Source organism: Artemia sp. Qi Xiang Cuo, chromosome 7 (assembly GCF_049724085.1).
Source record: "Artemia sp. Qi Xiang Cuo chromosome 7, ASM4972408v1, whole genome shotgun sequence".
NCBI lineage: Eukaryota > Metazoa > Arthropoda > Branchiopoda > Anostraca > Artemiidae > Artemia > Artemia sp. Qi Xiang Cuo.
The window spans coordinates 55,730,270-55,742,825 of NC_142800.1; the positions used below are offsets into that span (position 1 = coordinate 55,730,270).

The 12,556-nt window shown below is 36.0% G+C and overlaps 1 protein-coding gene across 4 annotated transcripts in view; it reads right to left on the bottom strand.

Annotated features, from left to right (window-relative positions):
* Positions 1–11,940: 11,940 nt before the first annotated feature.
* The window catches only part of LOC148950463 (beta-galactosidase-1-like protein 2), a 147,807-nt gene continuing 147,191 nt past the window's right edge, over positions 11,941–12,556 (bottom strand). For 3 of the 4 annotated variants that reach the window (XM_089092418.1, XM_089092417.1, XM_089092415.1), the window contains exon 12: positions 11,942–12,412. In XM_089092418.1, the coding sequence (XP_088948544.1) occupies positions 12,278–12,412 (135 nt within the window). In that variant the 3' untranslated portion in view covers positions 11,942–12,277. Of the gene's footprint in view, positions 12,413–12,556 lie in introns of all 4 variants that reach the window. The other variant, XM_089092416.1, reaches the window with a different exon arrangement.

Consider the following 12,556-nt stretch of genomic DNA (forward strand, 5'->3'; position numbering starts at 1 on the left):
TAGCTTCACTTACCTGCGTAGTATTATTAATCAAGATGATGAAAGCAATAAAGATGAAAAAATAAAATATCTAAAGCGTAAGGTGCTTTTTTCACAGCTGGAAAAAGCTTGGAAGAATAAAAGAAAAGTCTGCCAACAAAAATTTGAAAATTCGAAGACACGACCATGACAGTGGTTAAATATGAATCTGAAACTGGATGTATGAATATATAAAGTACCCAACGTATACATCAAAGTAGTATCCAATGGAATATAAGTACCGAATTGAACATAATTGAATTGAGTTCTAGGTAGCAGTTTGACTAACCGTATATCAAAGAACAGACTGGACGAAAAATGTGCTTTGAGTTCATTTTCCAGGGTCATAATTTAAGAAAGGTCGAGACTAGGCCTTGGCACTGTTTCTGATTTTATTTCTGTTTCTGTTTTAAAAAAAAAAAAAAAACAGAAAACAGAAACAAGTCATCTGTTGTTGTAAAACCTATCTCTGCTCTGTTTTTTGTTCACCTCTTTTCTTCATTTTACCAAGCCCTGGCGTTTGCAATGTTGTCTGGTGGATAAAGGTCAGCAAACTTTTTCCCTGCTATCTGGCAGCGAAAGGTCGAAGCACCTGGATAACAGAACCAGAAAATGAAAAGAAAAGAAACAAGTCAGGTGTGGTCTTGAATAACAAGGAATAAGCGGTGGCCGGTGTTTACCCCCCTCCCCAGGAAAATACCCCCTTCCTCCGCGGGAATACCCCCCCCCCTCCAGAAAATACCCGCCCGGAAAATACCTCCTTGAAAGTACCTTGATAAGTGCTGGCTCCTTTTTAGCAGATCGGCAAGTTTTTATACTTCCATGATTGACCCTCCCCCTTAGGGTGTGAAGGGGGGATGCTGGATAATGAGAAGATAAATCAAGAGGATAGCTTCACTTACCTGAGTAGTATTATTAATCAAGATGATGAAAGCAATAAATATTAAAAAATAAAATATATAAAGCGTAAGGTGCTTTTTTTCACAGCTGTAAAAAGCTTTGAATAATAAAAAGAAAAGTCTGCCAACAAAAATTTGAAAATTCGAAGACACGACCATGACAGTGGTTAAATATGAATCTGAAACTGGATGTATGAATATATAAAGTACCCAACGTATACATCAAAGTAGTATCCAATGGAATATAAGTACCGAATTGAACATAATTGAATTGAGTTCTAGGTAGCAGTTTGACTAACCGTATATCAAAGAACAGACTGGACGAAAAATGTGCTTTGAGTTCATTTTCCAGGGTCATAATTTAAGAAAGGTCGAGACTAGGCCTTGGCACTGTTTCTGATTTTATTTCTGTTTCTGTTTGAAAAAAAAAACAACAGAAAACAGAAACAAGTCATCTGTTGTTGTAAAACCTATCTCTGCTCTGTTTTTTGTTCACCTCTTTTCTTCATTTTACCAAGCCCTGGCGTTTGCAATGTTGTCTGGTGGATAAAGGTCAGCAAACTTTTTCCCTGCTATCTGGCAGCGAAAGGTCGAAGCACCTGGATAACAGAACAAGAAAATGAAAAGAAAAGAAACAAGTCAGGTGTGGTCTTGAATAACAAGGAATAAGCGGTGGCCGGTGTTTACCCCCCCCCGGAAAATACCCCCTTCCTCCACGGAAAATACCCCCCCCCCCCCAGAAAATACTACCCTCCCCACGGAAAATACCCGCCCGGAAAATACCTCCTTTGAAAGTACCCCCCCCCGTGGAAAATAAGGTCTTCCAAATTTGAGAATTTTTTTGGTGTTTTATTTTTTTAATTTCCGTAGGGGGAAGCAGTTTTGGTACTTGTGTATTATGGGCCAATCATTCAAGTTTACGCTGTAAACTCGAGAACAAACCGGCTTCTTCGTTAGTTTTTTTTTCAGCTCAGCGCGATACAAGACATAGACAAGTGACTGAATATATGGGAAATATATAATTTGTGCTATATATTGGCACATAAGGGGGGAGGGTAACGTATTTGGGCAGTTTGAAGTCAGAATACAATTGTTTTTAGGTATATGGCCACTAAAATTACAGAAGAATAGCGAGGTATCTGGAAATTTTTTTTCAATAAAAAAAAAAAAAAACAAAAAAAAAAAAAAGAAATCGCAGTATAATGTAAATGTAATGTTTCATTTAAGTGTTTCTTCAAGTGTTAAGTGTTTTTCTTTTTTTTTTTTTTTCATTGACCGTTTTTCCAAAAATCAAGTACAATTATTAGGTTAATGTAGTGCTTAATTTAAGTGTTTTATGATGATCGCTCATCAAAGTTTATGTTAATTGTGCCTTTCGTTTATGTTATTTTACTGTGTTCATGGCCGCCTATTTGGCTTTAAAATACAATTATCTATATATATATATATATATATATATATATATATATATATATATATATATATATATATATATATATATATATATATATATATATATATATATATATATATATATATATATATATATATATATATATATATATATATATATATATATATATATATATATATATATATATATATATATATATATATATATATATATATATATATATATATATATATATATATATATATATAGTCAAAAAAGAACAAAAGTGCCTAAGTAAATTAATCTGTTGTCTTCTTATAGATACCTACTCATGCTTCATCCACTCAGAACAACACATATTTTTGGAGGAGAGTGGTCTGGTAGCTTTACAGTGAATGTTTGCTTCATGAATGTAGAAAGAACTATAGAAGGCAGTTCTAAAGTTTTAGGTTCAGCTGACTTCAGACCTAGGGTCTCCTGGAAAATAACCCCCCCCCCCCACCTTCCCGTGGAAAATATCCCCCTACCCTGGAAAATACCCCCGTTGAAAATAACCCCCCCCGTGGAAAACACCCCCGGTAAACATCCCTCCCCCGAAAATACCCCACCGTGGAAAATAAGACTTTCCAAATTTCAGAATTTTATTTGAGTTTATATATATATATATATATATATATATATATATATATATATATATATATATATATATATAAAAACTCAAATAAAATTGAAAACACAAAAGCCATTTCAAGAATTGATCTTCTATCTTCCAATTTTACCAGCTCATGCATCAATCAGACGGAAAAAAAAAACTTACATCAATAGTAAACACTCCGACAAACAAATAATTTAGTGAGGAGCTCCGAAGTAGCTGATTGTCTACAGAAAAGGATTTACTTTCTAAAAATAAAAAGTTGAAAGGACCTCACAATATCCAAAAGAGTTCTGCCAATATCTCAAGGAAAGAAACGAGAAATATTCGCTCTATGATGTGAATATGAAGCTTTTAAACCCTGTTAAAAAAGCTTCCTATTCTATTTAGTAGCCGTTCTTAAAAAATTGGAACAGAGAGGCAAACTTTAGCGCAAAGAGCAAAGTATTGGGGAGGGAGGCAACCCTTCATATATGGAATAATTTCTGTTCATTTTGAGTTTTAATGTTGCTCCTTGCTTTCAGTTAAAAAAAAAAAATGTTTTGTTATAATTTCTTATCGTTTTTCAAATAATACCAGTAAATCTGGCTCACCCTCTACGAAAAACACCCCCCCTCGCGGGAAATTCCTCTATCGTCCCACGTAAAATGCACCCCTTCCCTTGGTCAAATTTCCTCCAGACAGCTCCATCCTCACTGAAAATCCCCCCGGTAAAATTTCTCGCGGACAATTAAGCCTGAAAAATTCTCCTTGGCATACTTTAATTTAAAAAAAAAACAAACTTTAATTTCTAATCTTTTTCTCGATCACAACGGAAATGCCCATTTCCGATTAAATTTCCTACCGGAAATCAAAACACGCTGAAAGTAGCCCCCGTATAATTCTCCCGGACATACATGCAAAATTAAGTTGGCAAAGAGAATGTAAGACAATTAAAAATAATTTCGTATAGAAATTCTTTCAAATCCCCCCATTGTAAAATTTTACCTGAAAAAATTCACCCCCCTCCGGAAATTTCCTTCCCCGAGGAAGATTCTTCCTACGGAAACCCGCCCAAGCACAAAATCCCCTCCTCATAAAAATGTATGTATACTTCCCAATAACATATATACTATGCGTAAACAATTGGCAAATTCATAACTCACAGGCCTCATATTACCTCTAAAGACATAGTTATTGGATCTTTCAACTATACTAAACAAAATGACTATCTCAAAATTTTGATCAGAACACTGTGGGGGGGATAAGGGGTGTGGGAGGGGGTCCAGTCACCCACCAATATTTTTGGTCACTTAGAAAGGGCCCTAGAACTTTTAATTTTTGTTCGGATGCACCCTCTCCTGATTTTTTAGGACCATTATTTCGATAAGATTTCCCCTGGAAAAAAAAATAAACGGATCCGTCACCTTTTTCTGGCAAAAATACTAAATTCCACATTTTTGTATATAGGAGCTTGAAACTTCTACAACAGGGTTTTTCTGATACGTTGAATCTGATGATGTGATTTTCATTAAGGTTTCTTCCCTTTTTGGGGGTGTTTACCTCCTATTTCAAAAATCAGAGAAATTTTCTCCGGTTCGTAACTGTTGATGGGTATTATTAAACTTGATGAATTTTATATATTTGGAATCAGCATAAATAGGCTGATTTTTTATGTATCTATTGATATGAAAATGATGTTTTTTAAAGTTTTCGTTACTATTGAGCTGAGTCACTCCTTATAAACAGTTCGTTACCATGCACTGTTTGATAAATTCTTAGACCACACTGGCTAAACTTGACATGAGAAAAAAAACACAGAACAAACCTAGTGAGGAAAATATTTCAGCCTTCGGAAACCAGACAATAATAGAAATAAAATTTGTCATAAAATTTAAACCGTAAAATTTAACAGAATATTTAAAATAAGGTTTTATCCAGTATTTTAACTTCAGTATTTTGTATTTTACTTTCTTTTTTTTTTACTCCGAGGACAGCAGAACAGAGGTTTCGGCCAAATATTTGTACTATTTTCTGGTTTTCAGTGGCTGAAATTTTTCGTCGTTTATTTCTTCTTTGCCTTTTGTTCTTCTCGCTTGCTTCCCAGTAAGTCTTATTAAGGCCTGAATACCCCTCATGGTAAGCCCTGATAACAAGAATTTGAGATGGTCAGAATAATTGTGGATCCCCCAAGGTGCAGCTAGGAAATTCTAGGACCCCCAAGGTGCAGCTAGAAAACTCATCGTCCAAGTTCAGTTTGATTGTGATCTAACAACTCCTTTTACTAGGCCTCTTTATGACGAAGTTTTAGGGTTCTCTCTCATGTAGAAACTTTGTATTAGGTCTAAATGCACAAAGTCCAAAACTAAAGTATTAGGTCTACCTTCAAGCAAAGTTTGGTTAAGATTCGACCGTCTTTTCTGGTAGACGTTCGGATGACATAAATAAGGGTTCCTATTTCTTAAATGATCCATAAGTCGAAAAAAAAACAGCTGCCCCTGCTTTTATATCGCACAAACTTTATTCCAGATCTTAAACTCCTTTTGACTAACTTCCTCCTTTTCCTTTACATATCAAACCAGATTTGGACCCCCAGAAAGTTCAACTAGGAAGCTTATTCTTGCTGCCCTCCAATCTTAGTTGAGACCCCGCAACTTCGGTTATATGTTTTGATGACAGGGATTCAATAGAGAACAGAATTCACAATTTTTTTGAATTTCTTGACAGCAGGAATCAAAGAGATAAGATGAGGCTCCACTACACGAGTCTAAGACTAAATAATCCCTAAGAAATTCGCTTTTGAAGTTCAAATAGTTTCGTTTTGCTTTTTGCGTTCACTATTTAGTAGAGAAAAAAGTATTTACTTTTCTTTCTGGAAACAATGAAATTTTGTTATCTTCAGAAGCAATATTCTTTTCAGTTCACGATTCAAGAGTCCCATAGCGGTGAAATTTTCGTATTTCCGTGATGTACTGCGCGCGAGCTACTCGAACAGAAAATTAGAATTCAGGACATCTAGATTGACCCTTACAGAATTATTTCCTAATTATCTAGAAAACAGTTGTAATGACTGAGTCCTATCCTAACTGATGCCCAAAGGGTTTTCTTTTGAAGTTAAAACACTTTATTTTGCTCCTGATTTGCAATATTTGGTATGATGGAAACAAAATGTTTTTTTTCTGGATATTAATGCAAATTTGGCAGTCCTTAGAGGAAGTTTTCTTCTCCGTTCCACGAGCTCCAGTAAATACATTAGGGTGCATATATAGTGAACTTTTTTAAAGTTAATACAATAAATTGGGGGAGGGGATTAAAAAGAGAATAAAGCAGTTTTGAGCAGAAACAACACATTTTGAATCCGTATTTAAGGAGTGTGTTGTCATTTCTCTTAAAGAAAAGCTCCATGGAGGGAGAAATCCCTCCACGGTAAGTTCGTCTCACTAAAACCAAACCCATCCCTAACCAGGATAATTCCCCCAGACAATTCTATTCTAGCTGAAAATTCCCCCGGAGAATTTCTTTCGGACGATTTTGGCAGATATTTTTTTCTTATCACAGTTACATTTGAAACTGACTTTGATTTCTGGTTGGTTTTTAACAATCCATATCTGTCTTGAGCTTTTCCACAAAAAAAACATGTTGATTTTGTGACGTAAAGTGTCCAAGTGGTATGACATCACTGATATCTTTGATAATGATGATCTTATTCGATTAATCTGATACAAATTAGACATGAAATATCGTCCTATATGCAAATTATATTGATCTGTAGGGCAATAAATGAATTTTATAGATATATTTAGTATAATTAAATATACTTGTGTTGCTATTATGATAATTTTCTGCCAAAATGTTACAAAGAATTTTAGTCTTTTCATAAAAAAAGAATTTTTTTGTTATTTTTACTTCTTAAACTTCAACATTTCAGGTAAACCTACATCAAATCTTATTATTATAAAGAGGACAAAATTAAAAGAAGAATATTATCTAGATTCAAGAGGAAATGTCCTTCTGTCCCCAATCCACTTAATATTTTTACAACCCGCTTAATAAGCGATTTAGGCGCGTTCATGGTTTTGTTTTTCAAAGCAAATATATTTCAGCTAAAAAAAAAAACATTAATATCTTTAAATTAAGACGTTTGCCATTAAATCTTTCAGGAAAATTAATATCTTAAGAGTAAAACATCACAATCAGGAGCAAATTTAGAATATAATTGATTTTGATAACTTAAAAACGTCCTTTACTTTAGTGTCAGAATTATTGGGGGGAGGTTGCCCAACAAAACTATTTCCTAAGGTAATAATGGACACCCAGGATTCCTCCCTATAGTTGCTTCCATGCGGAACTATGGAACGCTGTTATAACTTATCTTTTATTTGTAAGGTTTCAAACCCTAGAATCATATAAATCAGAATTTACTGAGGAAGTGAGATTCAGAATATTCTCTTTGGAATATCATATGAGCAGTGACCGCCCTTTGGATTTTGGCAGACAGATAAGGGGTAAACCTGAAGTTGCTACCCCTCAAGACACTATTACGCACACCTGGTTCTTACATAATACTATAACACGCCTGTATCGGTATAGTACACCTACATCATAGGGAATATTTACTTATGCATGTTACCTAATAGAGTTTCTTTTTTATAAAAACCTTATATGCCCCAAGATCCTTGTCCTGAGGGAAATGGGGTGAGGGCTGTCATTATCAAAGACATAATTACAAGACATTTCAACTACGTTGAACAAAATGACCATATAAAATGTTGATTGGAAATGTTTGGGAAATGATGGGCGTAGTGGTGGGGGTAATTCTCCCTCCGATTACTTTGACTGTTAAAAGAGACAATAGCCCTCTCGATTTCCAATCGATTGAGCCCTTTTTGAAGTTTTTACGACAACTCATTCTACAAAACTTACAACCATAGCCCTGAGGGCTGTGGGGAGGTGTCATACTCAAAGACATAATTTCCAGACCATTCAACTACGTTCAACAAAATTGCTATATCAAAATGTTGATCGGAAGTGTTTGGAGAAATGATGGGGTGTAGTGGGGGCATTCACCCTCCGATCGCTTTTGAGTATTAATAAGGGCACTAGCCCTCTGAATTCCCAACTGAATGGGCGTTTTTTGAAGTTTCAACGACAACACTTTCTGTAAAGAACCTTTTGTACCCCCAGTGCATAACTTATAACCCTTACCTTGACGGCTGTGGGGGGTTGCCATCCTCAAAGACCTAATTTTCAGAACTTTCAACTACGTTGAAAAAATAGATATCTCTCAAAATTGTATTGGATGGGTTTGGGGAAATGGTGGGCGTGACAGGGGGGTTAGTTGCCCTCAAATCACTTTCTATTATGAAAAAGGGCACTAGCCCATTCAATTTCCAAAAGAATGAACCATTATGAAGTTTCTACGACAACCCTTTCTATAAAAACCTTATATGCCCCCAGGGCCCAAATTACAACCCTTACCCTGAGGGTTTTGGGGGGGTTGTCATCCTCAAAGACCTAATTTCCAGACCTTTAACTATGTTGAACAAAATGATATCTAAAAATGTGATTGGATGTGTTTGGGGAAACGGTGGGCGTGAGTGCGGGTTAGTCGCCCTTCAATCACTTTCGACTATTAAAAAGGAGCACTAGCCCTTTCAATTTCCAATCAAATGAGCCCTTTTTGAAGTTTCTACAACAACGCTTTCTATAAAAACCTGATTTGTCCCCAGGGCATAAATTACAACCCTTACCCTGAGGGCTGTGGAGGGTGGGGTTGTAATCCTCTAAGACCTAATTTCCAGAACTTTCAACTACGTTAAAAATAGTTATCTCAGAATTTTGATTGGATGTGTTTGAGGAAATGGTGGGCGTGAAAGGCGGGTTAGTTGCCCTCCAATCACTTTCTACTATGAAAATAGTCACTAGCCCTTTCAATTTCCAATCGAATAAGCCCTTTTTGAAGTTTCTACAACAACACTTTCTATACGAACCTTATATACCCCCAGGGCATAACTGACAACTCTTGCCCTGAGGGCTGTGGGGGGGGGGAGGTGTCATCCTCAAAGAGATAATTTCCAGAACTTTCAACTAAGTTGAAAAAAATGTTGAAAAAGGGAGGTTAGTTGCCTCCAATCACTTTCTACCATTAAAAAGGGCACTAGCCGTTTCGATATCCAATCGAATGAACCCTTTTCGAAGTTACTACGATAATCCTTTCAATAAAAAACCTTATATGCCCCCAGGGCATAATTTACAACCCTTATCCTCCGGGATGTGGGGGGGGGGGTTGTAAATTTCGATTGAATGTGCCAATTTTGAAGTTTATGCGACAATACTTTCTATAAAAATCTTATATGCTCCAAGGGCATAACTTCCAACCTTTGCCCTGAGGCGTGTGGGGGGTTTGTCATCCTCAAACACATAATTTCCGGAACTTTCAACTACGTTGAGAAAAATGGCTGTTTCAAAATTATAATTGAATGTGTTTGGGGAAATTGGTGGGCGAGAGAAGGGGGTTAGTTGCTCTCCATTCACTTTCGATTATTAAAAAGGGCACTAGCCATTTCAATTCCCAATCAAATGACCCCCTTTTGAAGTTTCTACGACAACGCTTTCTATAAAAACCTTTTTTGCCCCCAGGGCATAACTTACAACCCGTGCCCTGAGGGCTCTGAGGGGGTTATCATCTTCAAAGACCTAATTTCCAGAACTTTCAACTACGCTGAATAAAATGGATATCTCAAAATTCTGATTACTTGTGTTTAGGGAAATGGGGGGCGTAAGAGGGGGGTTAGTTGCCCTCCAATCTCTTTAGAATATTAAAAATGACACTAGCCATTTCAATTTCCAATCGAATGAGCCCTTTTTGAAGTTTCTAATACAACACTTTCTATAAAAACCTTATACACCCCCAGGGAATAACTCACAACCTTCGCCCTGAGGGCTGTGGGGGGAGTATGATCCTCAAAAACATAATTTCCATATATTTCAACTACTCTGGACAAAATGGGTATCTCAAAATTCTAGTTAGATGTGTTGTAGAATATGATGGGCGTGGAAGAGGTGTTAATAGCCCTCAATCACTTTCGGCTATTAAAAAGGGCACAAGCCATTTAAATTTCCAATAGAATTAGCCCTTTTCGAAGTTTTTACGACAACTACTTCGATATGAAGTGCCGTGGTCTAAAACAAAGAAAGAAAGAAAGAAAGAAATAATACATTGTGCCAACATCTTTCTTTACTAAGGCAGCGCTATTGCGCTGCCTATGACAGTTCTCTTGAAAAACAAAAAACAAAAACGGAAAGCATTATAAAAAGAACACATCAAGGCTAAAAAGTACAGAAACAAAAATCAGATTTTGTAGAAGGCAAGATAAATAGAATTAGATTGTTTAGATGATACGTGCTTCCTAATTAAAACAATTGGCATAAATGGCTATTTATAGTTTATGAGAGTTCAGGGTGCAATAATAGATTGAAAGTTATTGTTGTGAAGATTAAGTTGCTTAAACTAGGAATAAAGGAAGGTAAGGAAGTGATGTTTTGCAAAGAAAAGATAGATCAAGTGGATAGCTTCGCTTCCCTGGGTAGTAATATTAGTAAAAAACGGTGAATGCATGTTAAAAGTAGAAAAGCAAAGGCCCGTGGTTTTTATTTCACAGTCATTTGAGATAATAGGAAGGTAATTCTGCGAACCAAGATTAGAATATTAGAAACTACAGTGATGACAGTATTCAAGGATGGTTCTAAAATATGGACCCCTAGAATACCTCTAGGGTCAAAAGAAAAGCAAGTTGACCCAAAATGGGGAGGGGGAGAGGTTGCAAGAAAGAATGTAGAGGAAATTGTAACCTGGAAAGGAATAAAGAGGGGAGCTTTGAATAGATTGGGATGCAGGAGGAGCTTGCGAAGCTATGTTGGTCTCATGCGGCTTAGCGCTCCAGTCAATTATTAGAAGCACTACTTACAGGATTCAAGGTGAAAGAAAAAATTAGATATGACAGACTTTGTAGATTACTCCAGTATAAGAAAATAAACACATAAAAAGAGCAGAATATGAACAGAAAAAAAAACAACACATTTTTGGCATAAGAAACATAATCATGTAGGCTATATCAAATGCACGCTAGGGAGTCTCACTAATGGAACTGAAACGTAATCTTTCTGAAAAACTAATCACACAAGATAAAATCTTTCATCTGTCTAGTTTTCCAAGTTACATTTATTGTAACTTAGTTACAATAAATGTAACTTATAATTAACAATAATGTAACAATAAATTGTAACTCTAGCTTTCTTAGTTTTCTAGTTTTCTAGTTAACTCTAGTTTCTACAGTCAGTGATTGAAAAAGGAAAAAGTGGATGCTTTATCAATAATTTTGAAATCAAGGGAAGGCAATTACCCCCTCCCCAATCGGTGTCCTCGACAAGTTAAGAGGCTGAGCATTTTTTTAATACTGGAAAACTTAGAACGAAACTCAAGGTGTCTTAAGAAGTACAAAATATTTATGAAATTCAGGTCATTAGAATGGCTTCAATAAAACTAGTCAGAAGATGTTTCATAGAATAGCTTGTTTTAAAATTAAAAAGCACGATTTCGATAACTTCTGGTAATTTTTCAAGTTATGCTTGAAATCCCACTCCCCCTCCAGTCAATTTTTTTTCTGGAAACCCTTACCACAACAGAAAGCTGTTCCAACGGAAAATTTGGCCCCCCCCCCAACCACAGAAAAATACCCCCGAACAATTCACAACTCGCAAAAAATCTCACTAGGATCATTCCACATGTAAAATATCATTTCGTATATGAAATTCCAGAAAATTTAACCCGAAAAAGTTTCTACCCATAGAAAATCCCCCCTACCCCAAGAAATCTTCCATATATTTTTTTTTACTCCTGTTACTTCAAATCCTCCCTCCCCCATATGTTTTGCAATAAGTAATACTATATCCAAACAATGGGCAGACTGCATTGCTTACATTCCTTTCCACAGGAGCTGTGGGGGTTATGTCATCCCCAGAGGCATACTTATTGGACTTTTAAACTATACAGAACAAAACAGCTATCAAAAAGTTTTATTGGAGGTCGTTGGGGACAAGGGGGCCAGAGAGGGTGGGTAGTTGCCTTCCAATCTGTTTGGTCACTTAAAACGGTCGCTATAGCTTATTACTTCCATTCAAATAAGTCCTTTCCCAATCTTCTATGACCTTTGGTACAATACCTCGATTGCCGTCGATCAAACAGGTAATTTCGATTCAAACATATATAAAACAAAATATAATTAAATTTAGATAACAGCATAGTTCACTGCTTTCACTGTTTCAGTTTTCTCTCCTTCAATTGTTTCTGTTGGCGTTGTTTTGGTAGTCAGATTCTTGAGTTGTTGACTCAGGTTCTCTCACTGGTCCAAGGTTGGGTACATCAGAGAAGGCCAAGTCATTGCGAGCATGATACAGCTCAAAAACATGGAACTGAAAAAAGAGTAAAACTAATGCACTAGTGTAAAGGGAAACTTTAAAAGAGGCGAGTATCTCAAGTGGCTAGTTTCTACATTATGTACAAGAAGACCTAAGTTTTTTTTCAGTGTACCAACTAAATTAAAGCATCACATCAAT